The sequence below is a fragment of the Haematobia irritans genome, chromosome 3 (genome assembly GCF_050003625.1).
Source record: "Haematobia irritans isolate KBUSLIRL chromosome 3, ASM5000362v1, whole genome shotgun sequence".
Lineage (NCBI taxonomy): Eukaryota > Metazoa > Arthropoda > Insecta > Diptera > Muscidae > Haematobia > Haematobia irritans.
Genome location: NC_134399.1, coordinates 25065734 through 25090639, shown reverse-complemented (window position 1 = coordinate 25090639; position 24906 = coordinate 25065734). Strand labels below are relative to the sequence as shown.

The 24906-nt window shown below is 28.3% G+C and overlaps 3 protein-coding genes and 2 long non-coding RNA genes across 8 annotated transcripts; 3 read left to right on the top strand and 2 right to left on the bottom strand.

Annotated features, from left to right (window-relative positions):
• The first annotated feature begins 7298 nt into the window (after nt 1-7298).
• Nucleotides 7299-8863, top strand: LOC142229846 (uncharacterized). Its single transcript, XR_012720509.1, has 2 exons — nt 7299-8599; nt 8668-8863. It is a non-coding gene; the product is annotated as an uncharacterized LOC142229846 (long non-coding RNA).
• LOC142229845 (uncharacterized) lies at nt 8803-11552 on the bottom strand. 2 transcript variants are annotated; one of them, XM_075300428.1, is made up of 3 exons: nt 11158-11552; nt 10712-10915; nt 8803-10650 (listed from the first exon to the last, which is right to left on the bottom strand). In XM_075300428.1, the coding sequence occupies exons 1-3, from the start codon at nt 11491-11493 to the stop codon at nt 9352-9354; spliced, it is 1839 nt and encodes a 612-aa protein (XP_075156543.1). In that variant the 5' UTR covers nt 11494-11552; the 3' UTR covers nt 8803-9351. The 2 variants fall into 2 exon arrangements, with proteins under 2 accessions (XP_075156543.1, XP_075156544.1); XM_075300429.1 differs by having other exon boundaries at nt 10712-10897.
• A 2338-nt stretch (nt 11553-13890) lies between these two features.
• Nucleotides 13891-14407, bottom strand: LOC142227987 (uncharacterized). Its single transcript, XR_012720029.1, has 2 exons — nt 14158-14407; nt 13891-14093 (listed from the first exon to the last, which is right to left on the bottom strand). It is a non-coding gene; the product is annotated as an uncharacterized LOC142227987 (long non-coding RNA).
• Nucleotides 14408-16182: 1775 nt separating this feature from the next.
• On the top strand, nt 16183-18514 carry LOC142230117 (uncharacterized). The gene is made up of 5 exons (XM_075300752.1): nt 16183-16595; nt 16658-16849; nt 16909-17370; nt 17435-17455; nt 17532-18514. The coding sequence occupies exons 1-5, from the start codon at nt 16260-16262 to the stop codon at nt 18474-18476; spliced, it is 1956 nt and encodes a 651-aa protein (XP_075156867.1). The 5' UTR covers nt 16183-16259; the 3' UTR covers nt 18477-18514.
• A 3502-nt stretch (nt 18515-22016) lies between these two features.
• LOC142228370 (growth hormone-inducible transmembrane protein) lies at nt 22017-24576 on the top strand. 3 transcript variants are annotated; one of them, XM_075298780.1, is made up of 7 exons: nt 22017-22162; nt 22276-22519; nt 22582-22693; nt 23516-23657; nt 23724-24060; nt 24117-24249; nt 24314-24576. In XM_075298780.1, exons 2-7 carry the CDS (start codon nt 22285-22287, stop codon nt 24402-24404), a joined length of 1050 nt encoding a protein of 349 aa, XP_075154895.1. In that variant the 5' UTR covers nt 22017-22162; nt 22276-22284; the 3' UTR covers nt 24405-24576. The 3 variants fall into 3 exon arrangements, with proteins under 3 accessions (XP_075154895.1, XP_075154897.1, XP_075154896.1); XM_075298782.1 differs by having other exon boundaries at nt 22054-22162; nt 22265-22519; XM_075298781.1 differs by having other exon boundaries at nt 22071-22162; nt 22260-22519.
• The last annotated feature ends 330 nt before the right edge of the window (nt 24577-24906 follow it).

Genomic DNA, 24906 nt, shown 5'->3' with positions numbered 1-24906 from the left:
CAAGTCGGACGTAGCAACCACTGCTCCACGGTGCCAAACTAAATGTTTGTTTCTGTTAAATAAACTTTGTTTATTCGGTTCGTGGGCGCCGCAAGCTATGCTATATAAGTATAACTTATATGGATATTTATCTATTGATGACCATAACAGGTACATAGCTCAGTGGTTAGTGTGTTGTCTTACAAAGTGCATGGTCCGCGGTTCGATTCTCCGTCCAGGCGAAAGGTAAACAAATTTTAAAAATTTATAAAATCGTATAATTTCTTCTACATTGTTGGTATTACAGAAAAAGGTGCTAAGAACTAAAAACTTCATGGAAGTGAGAAAGATGTGAGGGAAAATGCAATTAGCCAGAAAAATTTTTTTTTGAGTTAGTCTTTATGAAATTGTTTTTACATCCTGGAAAAGAATAAACGTTTATCACAAAAAGTATATACTTTTCTTCCAAATGCACTTCCTTTCAACGAAAAGCAAATGAGAAACGAACTTTGTTTGTCTAAAATTTCGTTTGGGAGGAAAGAATTATTTTTTTGCGTGTAGACGTTGCTGGAGTTTTTCAAAATCTGTTAGTTGAAATAATTCGGCGTATACGAAAATGAGTGAATGGCAGGCTATCACGTACTAGCTAGGATACCAATGAAGCCCTACGCCCAAAAAGAATTTCATGTAATTGAGTCACAACACAAATATGTTTATATTAATCGTAATATTATGTGGAGACGACAATTGACATACAAATGTACATATTAATATGTAGGCTATGCTAAAAAGAAAAACAAAGTACTTCATACTCAGAGGCTGACATCATGGGATAGTTAAACTTTGCGACGCCAACATTTCCAATAGGAAACATTCTAAAATGTTATAGGACTATTGTATTACACATATAAAAACAGTTAAGATTTCCCTTCCCCATCCAATTGAACTTAAATCCTGTGACATCACAAGTCACAACTTAAAAAAAAAAAATCATCGAGAGACGCAGAAAAATATTTTAAGAAAATCGCAAAAAGTTTTAGTATAGGATAGGAAAACCCAAAGAAATTTGACCCAGAAGAAAATTCTGCTAAGACAGCAAACAGTCTGCTGAAAAAGGCAAAGCAGTCATTGTTTGCTGAAACGGAAAATATTGTCTGCTATTTTTTAAGCTGGATAACCCTATTAGATGCTTTAACATATTTGGGCTGAAACATACCAAAAAGTTAAACTAGGGGCTATCGCACCACAATAAAAATAATGTTTTTGTCATTTCCCAAAAAAAATCTGAATATTTATGAAACTGAAGCATAGCAGCAAACAAAACGTTTGCTTATCGTATTTAAAAATTATATATATATATATATATATATATATATATATATATATATATATATATATATATATATATATATATATATATAATATATATATATATATATATATATATATATATATATATATATATATATATATATATATATATATATATATATATATATATATATATATATATATATATATATATATATATATATATATATATATATATATATATATATATATATATATATATATATATATATATATATATGTATATATATATATATATATATATATATATATATATATATATATATATATATATATATATATATATATATATATATATATATATATATATATATATATATATATATACAAAAACTCACGCCCAGAAAAAAGTGAACCCACCCCAAGGAAATGTAGGTTCATTTTAGAAAAAATTTACAAAAATGTTTTACTAATTGCAACATGAGGGAGCCACCGTGGTGCAATGGTTAGCATGCCCGCCTTGCATACACAAGGTCGTGGGTTCGATTCCTGCTACGACCGAACACCAAAAAGTTTTTTCAGCGGTGGATTATCCCACCTCAGTAATGCTGGTGACATTTCTGAGGGTTTCAAAGCTTCTCTAAGTGGTTTCACTGGAATGTGGAACGCCGTTCGGACTCGGCTATAAAAAGGAGGTCCCTTGTCATTGAGTTTAACATGGAATCGGGCAGCACTCAGTGATAAGAGAGAAGTTCACCACTGTGGTATCACAATGGACTGAATAGTCTAAGTGAGCCCGATACATCGGGCTGCCACATAACCTAACCTAACCTAACCTAACCTAACCTAACATGATACAAATAAGTTAACAATTTTTGTCCAATTGAAGAAAATTTAAAAAAAATCATATTGCAAACAATAATTTATTATTTTTAATAAACATTATTGGGATTTTTCGGGGTGATGTTCGGTAGAGTAAATGCAGTCCGTTTTATTTTTATTGGTACGGTCGTTAGGCTGGAGTTGGGATGAACTCATACCCAAGGGAGTCCGGTTGAGTTAGCTGGCCAAGACAAGCATCTCCAGTGCCAAGCGGCTCGTAACAATATGGAAATAGCAATATATCGGAAATAGCAATATTTCAATAATAAAACAATGAAAAGAAATTACACCAGCATTTTTCATTTATCATGACCTCAAGCCAAACGAAAAATCCCAATAATTATTTTTAATAAACTTTCATCAATTTGACAAAAAAATAATTTAGTTAAAATTTTCTAAAATAAAACTAATTTTCCCTTCATGGTGGGTTAACTTTTTTCTGTGTGTAGAATTCTTGTAATGTTCAAATTTGACAAATTGAATTTTGATATATTTTTTTTTTAAATCGACTCTAATCTATTTTCGATATTTAATCAACAAATTGACAAATCGACAAAGGATTCCAAGGGGAATATATATGATGGAATATATAAATGATGGAACTATTTCTATGGTAACTCTGAGGGATCGGTCTATACCGATATGGAACAATTTTTGCCGTGTATATACTGACATCGCGTACCAAATTTCATCCTGATTGGACGAAGATTGCTCCTTCAAGGGGATCCGCAAACCAAATTTTGGGTTTGGTTTACGGTCCGATAGGGTCCTTTTGCAATACCATCCGACCAACATTAATACACACAAAAATTTTTTTCTGATTCAATCACGAAATTAATTGATCCAATTAATTTTTTAATTGAAATGTCTTCAATCACAGAAATGATAGTATCAATTAAAAAATCAATTGACAGTCAATTAAAAAATTAATTGATCCAATAAAAATTTAATTGATACTATTAATTTGTGTGATTGATTTTTATTTCAATTAAAAAATTTGTAGATTCAATTAAATTTTTAATTGAATATTTTTTAAAACTCAATTAACCCTGGACAGTCATCCTTCGTCAAAATGACGACGCGTAATTTCATTTTCGATCTAAAATGCATTTTAGTCGATTGGGAAATGATAAATTTAAGTTATACAAATGCAAATATTTTATGAATTTTTGTTGTATTCTAATTAAAAACAAAATGAATAAGAAAATAAAATCAATTTTGGTTCACATTTTTGCTCACAGTGCAAATTATAGCATCTTGAAATAAGCCGTAGTCAAAATGACGAAGGATGACGTTAGTGTACAAAAAATAAGGATGACTGTCCAGGGTTAAAATTTTAATTGGAAAAATTTTCCTGAAATTTTTTTCTGTGTAACTATTAAGTTTCAAGTGGATCGTTCGAAAGGTAGAGTGATTTAAACAGACGGACGGACAGACAGACATCGTTAGTCGACTCGGAATTTCCACTGTTGCCACAGTTGATAGAATACTACCGAAAATGGTAGATTATTTACTGTTTGGTAGATTTTGGAAAATATTCCTTTATAGAAATAAAATTTTGGTAAAAATTTTTATAGAAATAAAATTTTGGTAAAATTTTCTATAGAAATAAAATGTTGAGAAATTTTTCTATAGAAATAAAATTTTGACAAAATTTTCTATAAAAAAAATTGACTAAATTTTCTATAAAAAAAATTGACTAAATTTTCTATAGAAATAAAATTTTGACAAAATTTTCTATAGAAATAAAATTTTGACAAAATTTTCTATAGAAATAAAATTTTGGTAAAATTTTCTATTGAAATAAAATGTTGTTAAAATTTTCTATAGAAATAAAGTGTTGAGAAAATTTTCTATAGAAATAAAATTTTGAGAAAATTTTCTATACACGCAAAAAAATAATTCTTTCCTCCCAAACGAAATTTTAGACAAACATTTGCTTTCTCATTTGCTTTTCGCTGTAAGGAAGTGTGTTTGGAAGAAAAGTATATACTTTTTGTGATAAACGTTTATTCTTTTCCAGGATGTAAAAACAATTTCATAAAGACAATCTAAAAAAACATTGTTTTCTTGCTAATTGTATTTTCCCTCACATCTTCCTCACATCCACGATGTTTTTTAGTTCTTAACACCTTTCCCTGTAATACCAATAATGTAGAAGAAATTATACGATTTTATAAATTTTTAAAATTTGTTTACCTTTCGCCTGGACGGAGAATCGAACCGCGGACCATGCACTTTGTAAGCAAACACACTAACCACTGAGCTATGTACCTGTTATGGTCATCAATAGATAAATATCCATATAAGTTATATTTATATAGCATAGCTTACGGCGCCCACGAACCGAATAAACAAAGTTTATTTAACAGAAACAAACATTTAGTTTGGCACCGTGGAGCAGTGGTTGCTACGTCCGACTTGCATGCCAAGGGTCGTGGGTTTTTTTTTGTTTTTTACATATATTCCAGATATGTCCGGAAGATTCCGAAAAAATGTTCAACATTACATTGTAGTATATTAAATTTTGAACTGTAAAATGTATCTTATTAAAGACCTAAAGTCAGAAAAGAACAGTGATTGATATAAACGAAATGGACTGTGTTGTTATCTCAAAAATAACTTTTTTTATTGAAAAAATAAAAATTTTGTAACAAACGAATTTTTTGGTGATAAAAGTTTAAAATTTTCGAAGCAATTCAAAAAACTCTAACAAAAGAAAAACGTTTTCGGTACACGTTTTCCAAACGCGTTTTTTTTCTTTGCGTGTGTCAAACCTTTTTATCAATAAAAATTGTTTGTTACAAAATGTTTATTTTTGCCATAAAAGAAATAATTTTTATTACAAAATCATAGTCTATTTTGTTTAAGTCTTTAAAAATAAACAATTGTCAACACTGTTTTGGCATTATGGACCAAATTTTACCAAAAACACTGAAAACACACAGTGAACCCATCAGGAAGAAAACTTTTGATCAATTTTAGAAAAATTAAATATTTTTAGTATTTTTTACTAAACAGTATTACAAACGCTGACATCATAAAAATAAGGAAATATTTTTCGACAAATTCAAGAAAATTTATTAGACATAAATAATTTTTTCACTTGTTAAAGAAAATTTTGTAGTTTGAAGGAAAAATTGGAGTTCAAAATTTCAAGAATGTCTTTAGTGGCATACGAAGTTCATGGCGGACGTATTTGTAGTAAAATTTACAAATTTAAAGAAAAAATTAACTATCTTGTGAAAAATGCGAATTTAGTAAATCTTTATGCTTAATTTATGTCTAATTTTTTCCCGTTTTTTAGTTCACTTAACTAACATACGCAAAAAATTATTGGAGCAAAGGACGTTTTTTCTGAACACAATAAATCTATGAACTAATATAAAGTTAAATTGGCTTTAGTGAAATAGAGAGTTCACTTTTTTTTGAGTGAATGTACCAAATTTAACATAAATAATCCTTATTTTGAAGCTTTTGTTTTTAAAATTTAACTTTTATAGAATTTTTTGTAAAAACTTTCACTTTGGAAAATTTTGTTAAAATTTTTTTCTATAGAAAATTTTTACAAAATTTTATTTATAGGGTGAGTGCAGCACATGTGGTATACCCATTTGTTTTTCGATAGCCAAATTTTTTGTTTTTCCCCACGCAACTATGAACGAAAAATAAGAAAACCCATAATTTCGGATATATTTGCGAATTTATTAAATAACACATTAAGCACGAATTCATAAAATGTGCAGGTAATGTGGTACACCATAATGTAAATGTTTTTATAAAAAAATGCAATATAACATATGTATCGCAATTGCATACATTTTATATTTATTTAGTACTCGTCAGTTATTTACTTCCAAAAATTAATAAATTGAAAATATACCTTCAAACAAAACGAAATGATTAAGAACCGCAAAAAACATTCGAGCACGGATAAATGTGAATTCTTTCAACTGGCACAAAGAAAGAGTTGCAAAAATTAAATTGATCTTTGATTGCTTCATTCTCTGACAGTCACAATCATTCAGCTTGGTCTATAGAAAATTTTCTCAAAATTTTATTTCTATAGAAAATGTTATCAAAATTTTTACTTCTATAGAAAATTTCTCAAAACTTTATATCAACAGAATATTTTGTCAAAATTTTATTTCTGTAGAAAATTTTGTCAAAATTATATTTCTGTAGAAAATTTTCTCAAAATTTAATTTATATAGAAAATTTTATCAAAATTTCATTTATATGAAATTTTATATAGAAAATTTCTCAAAACTTTATATCTACAGAAAATTTTGTCAAAATTTCTTTTCTATAGAAGATTTTGTCAATATTTTATTTCTGTAGGAAATATTCTCAATATTTTATTTCTATAGAAAATTTCTCAAAATTTTATATCTGCAGAAAATTTTCTCACAATTTTATTTCTATAGAAAATTTTGTCAAAAATTTTGTTTCTATATAAAATTTTGTCAAAAATTTTATTTCTATAGAAAATTTTGTCAAAATTTTTATTTCTATAGAAAATTTTTTCAAAATTTTATTTCTATAGAAAATTTTGTCAAAAATTTTATTTCTATAGAAAATTTTGTCAAAAATTTTATTTCTATAGAAGATTTTATCAAAATTTTCTCAAAATTTCATTTATATAGAAAATATTGTCAAAATTTCTTTTCTATAGAAGATTTTGTCAATATCTTATTTCTGTAGGAAATATTCTCAAAATTTTATTTCTATAGAAAATTTCTCAAAATTTTATATCTGCAGAAAATTTTCTCACAATTTTATTTCTATAGAAAATTTTGTCAAAATTTTTATTTCTGTAGTAAATTTTCTCAAAATTTTATTTTTATTTAAAATATTGTCAATATTTTTGCTTCTAGTATTTTGTCCAAAATTTTAGAAAATTTTTTCAAAATTTTATTTTTATAGAAATTTTGTCAAAACTTATTTTTTATGGAAAATTTTGTCAAAATTTCTTTTCTATACAAAATTTTGTCAAAATTTCTTTTCAATAGAAAATTTTGTCAAAATTTCTTTTCTATAGAAAATTTTGTCAACATTTTATTTCTGTAGGAAATATTCTCAAAATTTTATTTCTATAGAAAATTTTCCCAAAATTTTTAGTTCTATAGAAAGTTTTCTCAAAATTTTTCCATCTATAGAAAATTTTCTCAAAATTTTATTTCTATAGAAATTTATTTCCAAATTTTTACAAAAAAACATCCTATAGAAAATTGAAGTACTTATTAGTTGGAAAGGAATATTGTGCAAAATCTACAATTTTTCATAAAATTCTACCAACTGTGGCAACCGTAGTTAAGGACCATATTCCGCCATGCATGGTGTTATAACTGTAATTTTTGAAAATTTCGGCCTGCCGATCCAGAACGCGTATAAGAATTTGGATATATCGTTTGGAAAAAAAATTATATATTGGTTGGCTGGTTTTATGAACCTATAAATTCAAATGCCGAAGATTGTAGTGATCAGTCCATACTTTGATGTGTCCTTCAAATAGACTCGTGTCTCCATTTTACTTTTTGGATATATCCAAAAGTTCTGAAGTACAAATTATTCTTGGTCTACATTTTTTTCTCAAAATTTTTCCATCTATAGAAAGTTTTCTTAAAATTTTATTTCTATAGAAAATTTTATCCAAATTTTTACAAAAAAACATCCTATAGAAAATTGAAGTACTTATTAGTTGGAGAGGAATATTTTGCAAAATCTACAATTTTTGGTAGAATTCTACCATCTGTGGCAACCGTAATTATGAAAATTTCTGCCTGCCGATCCAGAACGCGTATAAGAATTTCGATATATCGTTTGGAAAAAAATATATATTGGAAGCTTGATTTTATGAACCTATAAATGCTAATGCCGAAGATTGTAGTGATCAGTCCACACATTGATGTGTCCTACAAATAGACTTGTGTCTCTATTTTACTTTTTATATATATCCGAAAGTTCTGAAGTACAAATTATTCTTGGTCTACATTTTTTTTATTTTGAAATTTAGAAAAATTTGAAAATTTCGAATATGTCCTACATATTATTAAATTTTTTGCAATAATAAAAAATTCGATTTTCGAATTTTGTGATTTTCGACTTTTTGGTGAATTGTCAACATAAAAAGAGCTACATTACATTTCCCTCTCATCTCACATTCGACTTTTTGATTATTCGTTATAGCTAGATTAGTAGATTTTGCCAAAGAACAAAAATAGATTTGTAGAATTTGAAAACCAAAAAAAAATATAAATATATATGAAAGGCGGGTATGCTAACCATTACACCACGATGGCTCCAATTTCCGATCATATATTATAGATGTTGTTTTAACAGATTTTTTGGAATGTTTGCTAAACCATTTTTTACCACCATTTCTATGCGGACTATTTCCCCTTACTGCCAGTGTATAATCATCAGCGTAAGTATATCATCGCTTCCAAAATTGCTTTTTCTAATAGATTAAAATTTGTATGTTTTGTTTTATAGAGGAGACGTATAGAGGAGATATTAAACAGTATTGCAAGGCTGGCAATTTATGAGCTAACCCTTTACGCCAAATCTAAGTACATATCAGAAAGTAAACCAAATAGGAATGTCGCCAGGAAAAAAATTGACAAAACATTAATTTACAAACATTTAATTTATTTTAACAATATAAATACAAAAAATAATCTACATAAAATTGTATTGCTATTTATATTTGATGAAAGGTGTAGTATGTTGGTTATGTTTCGCTGTATGTATTTGAAAGCAGTCGGTTTTATGAAGGCTTTTTATATATTCCCATATTCAGTTTAGAATGGAAGTCCGACCGGACGTATCATTTTCAGCAGACATTGGAACTATTAATTAATTTAATAATTATCGTACAAAAATTATTTTCGCAAGTGTCCTCGGGCAGGCCAGGCTCCATTGAAACTGGTAAAACATTTCCACCGTGCTATCGAGGTCCTTGTTGAAGGGAGAACAATTTAATGTGATTTCTTAAAACAGTCGCTGATTGAGTCGTTGTCCACACTCCTAAATCAATTGAGGGATCTACTTTTCTTTCATCGAAATTCCCATATTTCGTTTGTGGGCGTATCATGGCCTATTGTAGGCCAATATCTCAATGATGAAGATCACTATACCCAATGGCAACTAGAAGTAAGTGATTCATACAATTTCTATTTATACATGGCCACCATGTGTTCTCATATGTTGTAGTAGACCCACTTTAAGTTTAAAAGCTTTTCCACAAAGGTTACATACATGATTTCGGCTATCGTTATGAATCACTTCATGCTGTTTAAGGGTTTTTCTCGTCTTGAATGCCTTATCACAAAGTTTACAAGCAAACTCCCGAATATTATTATGCGATCTGATGTGATCATTCATTCTGTCCTTCTTGTAGAAACCCTTGGAGCAAATGGGACATATGTGTAGATATTGTTTTTCATGGCGCCTGCGATGGACATTAAGCGAAGTACTATGACGAAATGAAACTCCACAAATTTCACAACAATAGGGTTGAATTCCTGAATGTGATCGTTGATGGATTTTCAAATCACTGACCATTAAAAATTTTTTACCACACTGATTGCATTCTTCACTTAGATCTTCACAGTGTCTTCGGGCATGTGCTATGTATGGACCCGAAGTATTATATTCTTTGTTACACAATGAACAAATTATAGCTGCCGATCCGTTATGCTGGGATTTATGTATTTTAAAAGCTAAAGGACTTTTGAAAACTTGACCACAGTCATCACATTTAAAAGGACCTACATGATCATTGAGAAATGTCATATGTTCATAATAGATATCATCCTTGGGCTCTTTGGCTTCAATTACGATCGAACGTTTAATTTTCGTAAAATGATTGTGAAAAAAGAGAATATTATTCTTGAGTAAATTTTCACTCATTTCTTGGTTCATTTCGGTTTTCACAACCTTTTGCAATTGTTGCAATGCCTCAAGACGTTTATTTTTACAAACATATTCTATTAGGTTCGTATTCCATAGATGAGGGAATCTTTTGTATATGGCCAACAAGTCTATGACTTGTTTTGGTTCCATATTTGGTCTTCTCGATGAATTTAAAGTTTTCGACAAAGTTTTCAAAACCACGGGCTTCATAAACTCTAAATACGGAAAAAACCAAGCTGGTGGATTTTTTACGTCTGTAGTTTCTTCATGGAACTCAGTCAGTTTTATTCTCCTTAGATCTTGTCTATATTTACGACACAAATACGTTATAACAGCTGATATAAGAGTACATGTCAAGGGAACATTGATTTTCTTTTTTAGTTCGCTTTTGATTTCTTCCAAATATTTATCGTGTTTCTTTTTCAATGCAAATTGTGGATATTTTTGGTTCCATAGTTGTGGTTGTTTCTTATATTCCTCAATTAAAAATATAACGTTTTCTTTGGATTTAATAAAGTTGTGTACAATCAATGGAGAATTACTATCATCCGAACCCACTGACTATAAAGAATAATATTTTTCTCAATATTTTACTAAAGGTATGGCCCATAATGTACGTTACCTCATCAGAATCCGAATTTTCACAAATATCTTCTTCCGAGTAATTTTGCACTTCGCCTTCTCCATTTGACTCATTGATATTTTCAGGAATTGGACACTCAGGTTCTTGCAGTACACATTCCTCTTTGACCATGGTGGTGGATTTATTATCGGTAATAGCTTCTGTTTTCATTATATTCAATGGATCCTTAAAAATACAAAAAAACTGTACTAAAATTAATCTGTTAGGTCAGAGAAAAAATTACATTTTATAGAAAAATATTATGAAGTGATATTATGGATTGATGGATGCAATGGAGAAAAATTCAAAATATGTGGCCCTAATCCAAAAATGTCAACTTCGATATAAGAAAGTGTAAAAATGTCACACTTCGATAGTCTTGTAGATATAAGTGGAGAATCAGGTCTCACAACAAAGAGACCAAATATGACCACTGGTAAACGAACCTTATTTGAGCTTCTCAAAAGAGAAATTTGATGCTGTTGTTCTTCATGACTCTGAAACTCAATATCGCCAAAAATGCAATCCTCCTCCTTTATATCTGTCAATGATGAATCACATGCAGTAACAGGTCTACATTCTGATTGGCTTCCATCCTTTTGCAGTTGTTCCTTATGTTCTTTTTCCAGATGTGAAGTAAATTTGGCAATTTCTATATACATTGAGTCACAGAACCAACAGTTGAAGGAATATACATTCTTGGCATTGTTTTTTATTGAAATTAAAATTTCACCGCATTTTTTATTGAATTTATGCCGGTCTACTTCTGCAGATGGAGGCATTTTAAAAATAAAATCTTATTTTCTGGATAATGTTTACAATTTTTAAATAGTACGTTCAGTTTGTGGCGAATAAAAACAAAAATGTACACGTTCAGTGCCATTGATTGGTAGTTTTATGGTACGTTCACACGCAAGAGCTATGGTAATGCGACTGGAAGAATGAATCTTGTAATAGGTGTGTTTGCGTACTCTTCCATTAAATATTAGTTCGAGTATGTATTATTTTTGGATAATTATCACAAATTCCGTTTACTGCAAAAAACAGAAAGAACGAGATAGAGAGAGAGATTAAACGTGACATTTAAGAAATAGAGAAGGGCTTAAATCAATTGTTGGTGAGCGTGTAGATTTTTTGATTTTAAATGCAAAGTGCTATCTAGCATTTTTTGTCAAAACGGCTTTTAGGTTGACGCATTGTACATATTGAACGCTTGGTATGTAAAGGTTGAGTTACATATCATGCATTAATCCGTGCGTTGATGGATAAATTGATATTTTTCAGTTTAAAGCACTCTAACAAAACTGTTGCTTTCAAAGAGAAAATTCAACTCTTCAATCAACGGACGCATTAACGCATGGTATGTAACTCAACCTTAATTCTACCTTTACATATCATGCGTTCAATGCGTACAATGCGCCCGATGATAGAAGAGTTAGATGAAAATAATAAAAAAAAAGAGTTGGAACTTCTCTTTGAAATCAAAAGCTCGAATAGTGTGCCGCAAACAGAAAAAATCAACCCCTCCATCAACGTACGGATTGAAGCATGATGTGTAACTCAACCTTATTTTCGGAGTTACGGATCTGAAAGTATTCATTATCACCCGCATATAATCATGCTCGAGTTTCTTTATAAAATGCACTCTCCTACAACCAAAACAACACAATTTTAACAACTTGTGGTACAGTAGATTTGTTATCCTTTATTAATTCTCTATTTTTTTAAACAGCAAATGCCACACATTACTCCTACCGCTATGAAATCCACAACAGCTTTTTCCATTTTCTTAATGGACCAAAATTCTCACCAGTGAACGGTTTTTCCAAACTCAAGAATAAACATTTAGTTTTTGGTTTTGCACATCGGTCAATGATTATATAGCCAAAAATTTATATCAAAAATTTTATTCATAATTATATATTTTTATCTATCATTAGCAGTAACATATTTTATTTTTTGCAAAATTTTATTTCTATAAAAAATATCAAATTTTATTTCTGAATTGAATCGAAATTTTGTACAAATTTTATTTGGATACAATATTGTGTCAAAATTTTATTTCCATGGATTTTTTTTTTTTTTGCAAAATTTTATTCTACAGACATATTTTGAAAAATATTATTTCTAAAGAAAATCGTTGCAAAATTTTATTTCTATAGAAAATATTTGCAATATTTTATTTCTATAGAATATTTTTTTTATTTTATTTTTATAGATTTTTTTGTTAAAATTTAATTTCTATGGAAAATTTTGTCAAAATTTTATTTCATAAGCAAATTTTTTAATAATATTATTTCTATAGAAAATTTTTGCAAAATAATATTTTTATAGGAATTTCTGTGAAAATTTTATTTCTATAGAGAATTTTTTGAAAATTTTTATTTCTGTAGAAAATTTTGTCAAAATTTTATTTTTATCGGAAATTTTGCAAAAATGGTATTTCTATAGAAAATTTTTTAACAATTTTATTTTTATAGAAAATTTTATTTCTTTTCAATATTTATGTTCAAAATTTTATTTCTATAAAAAATTTTGCCAAAAACTTTTGTCTATAGAAAATTTTGTCATCATTTTATTTCTATAGAGATTTTTTTTTTAAATTTTATTTCTATAGAGAATTTTTTCATAATTTTATTTTTATAGAGAATTTTTTCATAATTTTATTTTTATAGAGAATTTCTTCAAAATTTTATTTCTATGGAAAATTTTGTCAAAATTTTATTTCTATAAAATGTTTTGCCAAAATTTTATTTCTATAGAAAATTTTTTCAACAATTTTATTTCTATAGAAAATGTTTTCAAAATTTTAATTCTATAGAAAATTTTTTAACAATTTTATTTCTATAGAAAATGTTTTCAAAATTTTATTTCTATAAAAAATTTTGCCAAAAACTTTTGTCTATAGAAAATTTTGTCATAATCCCTGCCAACATTTTTTGAATTTGTGGGCGCTTCTGAGAATCCCCAGTACGTCGAAAACAATCATATACGATATCAAAAACTCGTCGGAAAAGCGCCGTCACTATTGAGAAGTTGTACCACGCCAAGTTACTACAAAAAGGTTTCGCATGAGTGCAATTATTAGGTGCCTTTATAGATCAATTTAACACGACGCCAATAAGAGACCCTCCAAACAATCAGAAAAAGCACATTTTAAGATAGTGGTAAAAGAATCATTGTGGTCGAGTAAAACACGTTTGTTTAGATATTTATTAATTTGATTAATCATTTACAAATTCTTAAAAATATAACATTTATACCACTATCACATCACATTTAACATAATTTTTTGCATTAATGATGATGTAGAGTTACAAGTAGCGAGTTACATGTTGCAGCGTCTATCAGCCAGTGTTTTTTTCCGATGGAGGCAACGTGTCTGTAAAATATTTGAAAAACAATCACTTTATTCCATTTGGAAAATCAAAAATTGTTCACCACACCTTTCACAATTTTAAGCGTAAAATCTGTTTTCAGAACTTTATTTTCGTTTTTATTTAAATAAAATATAACAAGCTGGTTGCGCTTGGCGTTTCACAAAAAATAAAATGGCTTTTGTAAAAGTAGTGATGGCAATATACATGTATGAAGTACATTTTGTACTTTATGATACGCTGCCCCCCATCACAGTAGGATGGTTGTAGTGACATTTACGAGTCTGTGGTAGCGATGAAGATGAAATGGAACTTTGAAATGCTGGCAGGGATTTTATTTCTATAGATAATTTTTTCATAATTTTATTTTATAGAGTGTTTTTTCATAATTTTATTTTTATAGAGAATTTTTTCATAATTTTATTCTTATAGAGAATTTTTTTAAAATTTTATTTCTATGGAAAATTTTGTCAAAATTTTATTTCTATAGAAAATGTTTTCAAATTTTTATTTCTGTAGAAAATTTTCTCAAAATTTTATTTCCATCGAAACATTTTCAACAATTTTATTTCTATAGAAAATGTTTTCAAAATTTTAATTCTATAAAAAATTTTGCCAAAATTTTATTTCTAAACAAATTTATTTTCAAAATTTTATTTCTATGGAAAATTTTGTCAAAAATTTATTTCTATAGAAATTTTTGCCAAATTTATAGAGATTTTTTTTTCATAATTTTATTTCTATAGAGAGTTTTTTTATAATTTTTTTATAGAGATTTTTTACAAAATTTTATTTCTATGAAAAATTTTGTCAAAATTTTATTTCTATAAAAAATTTTGCCAAAATTTTATTTCATTGTTGTTGTTTTTTTGATTCCAGCTTAAAACCATACATTGACTAAACTACAAGTGTAGCTTAACCAACAGAGGAAAAGAATGTTTGTCAAATTTATTTGGGCAAAGCCCTGTAGACTGCAAGATGGTTGGATGGACGCACGTTTCAGAATTACCACATTCCTCATCAGCATCCTCTACTTGCAGCAAAACTATCAACCAATTATCAGAATAAATTCAGGCAGTTCATTAAACCCAACAATAAAGTTTGAATTATACACCATGCGTCAATCCGTGCGATGATGGAAGGGTTGATTTTTTCTGTTTGCGGCAGAATATTCGAGCTTTTGATTTCAAAGAGAAATTTCAACTCTTCAATCATCGGACGCATTGAACGTATGGTATGTAATTCTACCTTAAACCACACTTGAACCTTCCGAAAAAAGGTTGACAAAAACTCTTTTCTATAGAAAATTTAGTCATAATTTTATTTCTATAGAGGATTTGCTCATAATTTTATTTCTATAGAGGATTTGCTCATAATTTTATTTCTATAGAGATTTTTTTATAATGTTATTTCTATAGAAAATTTTGTCAAAATTTGATTTCTATAAAAAATGTTGCCAAAATTTTATTTCTACAGAGATTTTTTTTATAATTTTATTTCTATAAAAAATTCTGCAAAATTTTATTTCTATAGAAAATTTTGTCATAATTGTATTTTTATAGAAAATTTTGTAAAAAATTTATTTCTATAGAAAATTTTGTCATAATTTTATTTTGATAAAAATGTATACAAAACAAAATTCTATGTGGCCCGACCATCATAACAAATTTAAACATTTTAAATTGTTTAATGCGGTGTTTGTAAGGAATCTTACAGTGTGTCGGATCGATGCGACTTGTCGGCGATGACTAAATAATCGGTAAATGTGTTATCGATCCCATAAACATGCAGCAGTATCGATTATGCCTTCGGACTTAACTGCACAACATATGGGATATGTTCGACACGAGCACTGTCGTCCGGAATAACTGATAGTCTGTAAAGCGCATACACCTTGATAGTAGCTATGGGGATAAAATTGAAACGCTAGTAGGGTGAAAGCCAAGGCATATTAACCTTTAATTAATATGCCTTGGGTGAAAGCTTTCGTTTCGGATATGAGCACAAACAGACTCAATATTGAAAAAACATGGCAATACTGTTAATAACAGATGTCATAAACTTAACGTATTCAACGTTGAAGTTTCTCTCGAAAGGTATGAGCTAAACATACTCCAGGAATAAATATAAACATTTTATTTTGCGAAAAGTTTAAGTTGATTTGTTGAAAAATGCCTCCATCTAGTGAAGTAACTAGCGAAAATATTAATAAAAAATGTGGAGAAATTATGATAACAGTGAAAAAGAATGCAAAAAATGTATACTCCTTCAATTGTTGGTTTTGCGATACAATTTACATACAAATGAAGAAATTTACTTTGCATTTGGAAAAGGAGCACGAATCGCAGCTGGAACAAACAAATATTCAGGAATATGATGAAAATAAAGCAGAATCGGAACCGTGCCCCTTACCATTATGTGGTGTAAAAGTGGAGGATTGTATGGTTGATGTTAAGTTGGAGGATAATGAAGAGGAACTGGAGAATGTATCCGATGAAATGGTGAAGGTCCGTATGGAAAATAGTCTTAGATAAAATATATGTAAAATTGTGAATTTTCCAAATTTCAGAGAGATTGTCCTCCGTCATATCAAGACCCTTTGGAAACAACTACAGAAACCACCGAGGAGGCAGCAATTTCTCCTACTGAAGCAAAACAAGCAGATAAACGCTCCTCACGGACGAAAGACAACTTATCCAGTGAAACTAATGAAACTAGCGATGACATTGAAATGCAAACATATTCAGATGATAATTTCAATGTAAGTAAAATATGGAATATAAATCTTGCACCTTTTTATTCGATACTTTTCAAATACAGGTTGATGATTGCTCCGATTTCAGCGCTGACGAAGAATCTTCAGCAAGCGATTGTGATTACAAACCGAATGACAAAGGTGATGGGGAACGTCCTATGAAAACTTTTAGAACAAAAAATTCAAAACTACAAGATTCTAAAGAATTAATTACAGCATTAATAGATGCCTATAAAAATATGCCTCGTCTATGGGATGTATCTCATGCGGAAAAATGCAATGGCCAAAAACAAAGAGATGAATTATTCCAAAATATAACCGATAAATTAAATGATGTATTAAAAATCGAATTGACACTAGATATGGTTAAAAAGAAAGTTATGCAAATATCCAAAGAATATGAAAAGGAGGCGGAGAAGAGAATATATAATGAGGAAAATGGCAAGACTTATATACCTAAAATTTGGTATTATGAGAATATGGAATTTCTTAAGGCTTCCATAGAAAATAAACTAAAAACTAAACGAGTGAGTAAGGAAATAGCATAACTGATGGAGACGGCTTAAAATAAGTATTTTTTTACTCTTTCAGAAAAGATATCATCAGAAAGTGGTGAGTTCTTCATTTATACTTCGAGTGTTCTAACTTTTTCCATGTCAAATTGAATGTGACTATTTCGTCTTTACAGAAACCTTTAAGTGATAAAGAAATTAATGACCTAGTGGATGTTTACAAAGGTTACAATAGTCTCTGGGAGGCCAATCATTTAGCTTTCACTGTAAGAGATAAACGCCATGAAACTATGCAATTAATGTTGGAAGAAATTAAAACAAAACTGAATCTCACAATGGACATCTTTGCATTAGAAAGGCACTTAAATCACATACACAAATCGTTTTCCAAGGATAAACAGCGCAAATTGGAGTGTGAGAAAAATAAAGAAAGTTTTCAGCCGTCATGCTCGTACTACAATAAATGTGACTTCCTGGATATATATCAAGGTCCTTTTGCTTGCAATACTTGCAATGAAATCATCGATACATATAACGACTTTCAAATACATCGATCAACTCATGACGGAACTCCACCATTCAAGTGTATAGAATGTGGTATGGGCTTCAATCGAATTGGAAACTATACCATTCATGCGAAACGTCATTTGGGTGTCTTCAAATTCTTTTGTACAATATGTGGGAAAGGATATCCCTTCAATGCTGAACTTGATTTACATATGCGTTCACATACCGGAGCTCAGCCATATCTTTGCTCGATTTGTGGTGAAGGTTTTCGTACGGCCATTAGTTATGATAACCATATACGGCGCCATGAGGAAAGATTTAAGTATTTCTGCCATATTTGCAAGAAAGGTTTTAATCATTTGACAAGAATGAATGATCACGTTAAAGCCCATTTAAATGTTCGCGATATCATATGTACGGTATGTGGCAAAGGTTTTACGAGTCGAAAATATCTTAATCATCATAAACGTATACATGAAGGTAAAAACTATGTATGCAATATTTGTGGAAAAGGTTTTGCCCAAGATGCGGGACTTAGGGCGCACAAGAAGTACCATGGTACTCCAATTGGAATTAGCAGTATTCAAAAAGAACAAAATAAATATAATTTATAATATCGTATGGTAAAATAAAAATATATCTTATTATTCCATATTGTCACATTGTCTGCTATTTTTGTGCGCTCCACCATAGGATGGGAGTAGACTAACTTTGTTACTCCCACACACATCGAAATATTGGTCTCAGGCTCCATAAAAAATATATATTCTGGGTCGTGGTGAAATTCTGAGTCGATGTAGCGATGTCCATCCATCCGTATGTTGAAATCATGACGAAAGTTTGCGTAATGAATTCTTAGAGGCAAATTACATTCGATGAGGTTTGAATGTTATTGTTAATATATGCCTTCTATGAACCATGCAAAAATTGATCCATATCGGCCCATAATTGTATATATGGGTTAATCTTCTGAATATCAGATTTCAAAGAAAGATTTTCAAAAAAATTTATATAAAATTATTGTTATTTAAGATTTAAGTTCAAAAAAGTTATATTAGATTAGCATTTTGAATTTGAAAATGCTAGAATTAAAATTTTGACAAAATTTTCTATAGAAATAAAATTTTGACAAAATTTTCTATAGAAATAAAATTTTGGCGAAATTTTCCAAAGAAATAAAATTTTGACAACATTTTCTATAGAAATAAAATTTTGTCAAAATTTTCTATAGAAATAAAATTTTGACAAAATTTTCTATAAAGAAAAAATTTTCTATAGAAATACAATTTTTAAAAATTCTACATACAAACAAAATTTTAACTAATTTTTTTTTTTTACAAATAAAATTTTGACAAAATTTTTTTACAAATAAAATTTTGACAAAATTTTCTATAGAAATATAATTTTGACAAAATTTTCTATAGAAATAAAATTTTGACACAATTTTCTATAGAAATAAAATTTTTACAAAATTTTCTATCTAAATAAATTTTTGTCAAAATTTTCTATAGAATAAAATTTTGACAAAATTTTCTATAGAAATAAAATTCTGTCAAAAGTTTTCTATAGAAATAAAATTTTGACAACATTTTCTATAGAAATAAAGTTTTGTAAAAATTTTCTATAGAAATAAAATTATGACAAAATTTTCTATAAAAATAAAAATAAAAAAAAAAATCTATAGAAATAAAATTCTACGTACAAATAAAATTTTAACTAAATTTTATATACAAATAAAATTTTAACAAAAATTTCTATCTAAATAAAATTTTGATAAAATTTTCTATAAAAATATAACTTTGACAAAATTTTCTATAGAAATGAAATTTTGACAAAATTTTCTATAGAAATAAAATTTTGACAAAATTTTCTAAAGAAATAAAATTTTGACAAAATTTTCTATAGAAATAGAAAATTTTCTTTGGAAATAAAATTTTGGCTAAATTTTCTTTGGAAATAAAATTTTGGCAAAATTTTCTATTGAAATAAAATTTTGAAAAATTTTTCTATATACATAAAATTTTGAAAAATTTTTCTATATACATAAAATCTTGACAAAATTTTCTATAGAAATAAAATTCTGTCAAAATTTTCTATAGAAATAAAATTTTGTCAAAATTTTCTATAGAAATAAAATTTTGACATTTTCTATAGAAATAAAATTCTGTCAAAATTTTCTATAGAAATAAAATTTTGACAACATTTTCTATAGAAATAAAATTTTGTCAAAATTTTCTGTAGAAATAAAATTTTAACAACATTTTCTATAGAAATAAAATTTTGTCAAAATTTTCTATAAAAATAAAATTATGACAAAATTTTCTATAAAAATGAAAATATGAAAAAATTTTCTATAGAAATAAAATTTTTAAAAATTCTTCATACAAATAAAATTTTAACTAAATTTTGTATACAAATAAAATTTTACAAAATTTTCTATCTAAATAAAATTTTGCCAAAATTTTCTATAGAAATATAATTTTGACAAAATTTTCTATAGAAATAAAATTTTGCTTCATTTTCTATGGAAATAAAATTTTGTCAAAATTTTCTATAGAAATAAAATTTTGACAAAATTTTCTATAAAGATATAAAAACAATTTCTTTAGAAATACAATTTTTAAAAATTCTACATACAAACAAAATTTTAACTAATTTTTTTTTACAAATAAAATTTTGACAAAATTTTTTTTTTACAAATAAAATTTTGACAAAATTTTCTATAGAAATATAATTTTGACAAAATTTTCTATAGAAATAAAATTTTGACACAATTTTATATAGAAATAAAATTTTGACAAAATTTTCTATCTAAATAAAATTTTGTCAAAATTTTCTATAGAATAAAATTTTGACAAAATTTTCGATAGAAATAAAATTCTGTCAAAAGTTTTCTATAGAAATAAAATTTTGACATTTTCTATAGAAATAAAATTTTGTCAAAATTTTCTATAGAAATAAAAATATAAAAAAAATTCTATAGAAATAACATTTTTAAAAATTCTACATACAAATAAAATTTTAACTAAATTTTATATACAAATAAAATTTCAACAAAAATTTCTATCTAAATAAAATTTTGACAAAATTTTCTATAGAAATAAAATTTTGGCCAAAACTTCTAAAGAAATAAAATTTTGACAAAATTTTCTATAGAAATACAATGATGAAAAAATTTTCTATAGAAATAAAATTTTGAGAAAATTTTCTTTGGAAATAAAATTTTGGCAAAATTTTCTATTGAAATAAAATTTTGAAAAATTTTTCTATATACATAAAATTTTGAAAAAATTTTCTAAAGAAATAAAATCTTGACAAAATTTTCTATAGAAATAAAATTCTGTCAAAATTTTCTATAGAAATAAAATTTTGTCAAAATTTTCTATAGAAATAAAATTTTGACAACATTTTCTATAGAAATAAAATTCTGTCAAAATTTTCTATAGAAATAAAATTTTGACAACATTTTCTATAGAAATAAAATTTTGTCAAAATTTTCTGTAGAAATAAAATTTTAACAACATTTTCTATAGAAATAAAATTTTGTCAAAATTTTCTATAGAAATAAAATTATGACAAAATTTTCTATAAAAATGAAAATATGAAAAAATTTTCTATAGAAATAAAATTTTTAAAAATTCTTCATACAAATAAAATTTTAACTAAATTTTGTATACAAATAAAATTTTACAAAATTTTCTATCTAAATAAAATTTTGACAAAATTTTCTATAGAAATATAATTTTGACAAAATTTTCTATAGAAATAAAATTTTGACAAAATTTTCTATAGAAATAAAATTTTGACAAAATTTTCTATAGAAATACAATTTTGAAAAAATGTTCTATAGAAATAAAATTTTAAGAAAATTTTCTTTGGAAATAAAATTTTGCAAAATTTTCTATAGAAATAAAATTTTGAAAAAATTTTCTATAGAAATAAAATTTTAACAAAATTTTTTACATAAATAAATTTTTACAAAATTGTTCTAAGAAACATTTTTTTCATTATATCCACGAAAATTTGTTCAAGCGGTTCAAAATAAGATTTTTTTGGTAGTTTTTTGGTAAAATTTTCTTAAAATTGTGGTAGATTATTTTTTGGGTGGAGTGGCAACCATGGTTGGATATCTATTTTGGCGTCTAACGCAAACGTCGCGCTTCCACGCTCCAATTTAGGTTAATAACTTCTTTGTTTTTTTTTGTCATTCGGCCATATGTTACGTTTGATATTGACAGAACCATTCGAACGAAGAGGACAGAAATTTCTAGTTGTAAAAGAAAATTAAAAATAAAAAACCGTAAGTTGTTGAGTTATAAAAACTATAATTAGTATATTCTGGCCATCTGTCTCTAATTTATTAGAATATTTACCTTATATTGCTCATCCTAAAATAGTTCAGATTTTTTACAGAATTTCACAATGATTTTGCGTCTTGCATCAGCATTGCCGGCCAAGGGTCTGTTGACGAACTCATTTTCAAGTTCTGCAAAACAAGCATTCTTGGCACCACGATTAATCAAACCAGCTAACAATAATAATGTGCTTTTGCGTAATTATGCAAGAGGACCCCGAGAAGCACCTCCCACAGTTCGTGGGGAAGTCCGTCGTGGTCCCACCTTGAAGGAAAGATTAATGGCCCCACCATCTGCCAATGGTAATATGAGAATTGAACAAATATTTTCACTCTTTTTTTCACATTTAAATGTTGTTTTTTAGCCTACTCATTAGGAAAAGGAGCAGCAGCCGGCGCTGCTGGAGTTGGTTTGGGAGCATTGTGTTACTATGGTTTAGGATTGAGTAATGATGCCAGTATTCAACATAATTCGCTGTAAGTAGGAAATAATATCTCCATAATTTATCAATTTTCTTAACTCATTTGGAACAAATCTACTATAGCAAAAGTGGTTAAAAACAAATCCATTTTTTTTGAGTGTGGAAGAAGGAATTTTAAAGCTAAAATATTAAGTAAAAATTTTGTCGGAAGAGCGTAGTTTTCGAGATATCGACCCTTGAAAATTGGGGTGTAGGTGGCAGGCCTTCGACCGGGGTTTGAGACTTTCTCCTATGGACAGGGTCCACAGTAGGCTAATGCGAACCCAAATTGTATAGGTTGCTGGCCTTTGGCCCCAGGACCTCTCCGGGTCCATGTTATTCTAAATATATTACTTTTAGGAAGATTATGTGCGACGGATACAATTTGTGTTTAGAATCGAAAAGTCTACACGCTGGCCAAAAATTGGACCAATCGGACCACTTGTACTAAAGTAGATTTAAGCCCTCATTTTCGTCAACATAGTATAACTATATGTACAATAAATACTATGTTGTCGAAAATGAGGGAATTGAGGTTTGTTTTAATGCAGGTCTAGATCTCAGACATTCATTTGTTTCAATTCAAAGCATTGTCAAGTCCAACTATACTTAGATCCCACAGTATTGTGAGTCTTTGTTGTGTACTCGCTTTCTGTGAGATATCGATGGGGAATTTGAAAAGTTTTTTTTTAATGATAAAAATTCTGAATTAAATTGCGAACGTATTTAAGAATCAATGTTATAGAAAACTGAATTTCTTTATTGGATATGGGGACTAAGATCTTCGTTAGAATTTTACCTGAAGAAACTGAGAAATTTCATTATTATTTATTTCCAGCTTATGGCCCCAGTATGTAAGAGATCGCTTACACACCACCTATGGATATTTTGGAGCTGCTTGCACCATTACTGCATTATCCGCTGCTGCAGTTTTTCGCTCACCCCGTTTGTTGGAATTAACAACCCGTAATGGATGGATGGTAAGTGGAGATAATCTCTTCATGTTCAGCTAAGTTTGTATGTCATGTTACTATTACCACGTTTAGTCTACATTGGGTACATTTGCATTGGTTATTGGAACTGGAGCCATGACCCAATCCATACAATATAAAGAAGGTGTTGGTCCAAAGCAATTGTCATGGCTCTTGCATTGTGCTGTTCTGGGTGGCGTTATTGCACCCCTATGTTTCTTGGGCGGTCCTTTATTAACACGTGCGGCAATTTATACGGGAGGTGTTGTCGGTGGTCTCTCAACAGTGGCTGTGTGTGCTCCAAGTGATAAATTCCTTTATATGGGCGGTCCATTAGCCATTGGTTTGGGTTTAGTTATGGCTTCCTCATTGGCTGGTATCTGGCTTCCACCTACCACAGCTTTAGGAGCAGGTAATTAGAAATTTATTTCCAGAAAAAGAACCAAAATAATAAATCATCATTGCTAGGTTTGGCTTCGTTGTCTTTGTACGGAGGTTTAATTTTATTCAGTGGCTTCTTGCTCTATGACACGCAACGTATAGTGCGTAAGGCAGAGATGCATCCCCAGTATGCCATGCAGCCTTTTGATCCAATCAATGCGTAAGTATTTTGCTTAAAACGGGAAAAATATAAAATAATTAATTTTCTATTTACATTTTTTTAGTTCACTTTCTATTTATATGGATGCCTTGAATATTTTCATTCGCATTGCTATGATTTTAGCTGGAGGTGGTGGCAACAATCGCCGCAAATAAATTTTTGTAGTATTAAATAATCCTAAATTAGATATTATTTAGTCTGAGCTTTGTGATGATTTTGAATTTCGATTGAAATTTTAGTTCGAAAATAATATGTAGTTGTATACTTCTCCGATATTTGTTAATAATCTTTAAACAGCATATTAATAAATATTACAAATAACGTTTATATCTCTTTTTTTTAATTCCATACATTTTGTTGTTGTTGTAACAGTTTATTGTGATTTCATCCATTTTTATGTTATACGCTTTGGTACTTCAGCTTGTGGCCAGATCGAGGAACTCTGCGACTAAGGTGGGGTGCGTCCAGAGTGACCTGGCGGTAAGTCTTGGTTGCAAATTGGACATACGTCAGCTACGTTGCTATCAATCACTGATAAATAGGAATTGAGGCGGCTGCACTTGCCTGATCTTAACTGGGCTAAAACTACCCTAGTCTGCCGTGGGAAGTCTCTTTCCTCCGGTGCTATGGGCGGTGGACGGACTCCGAGAACAGGAT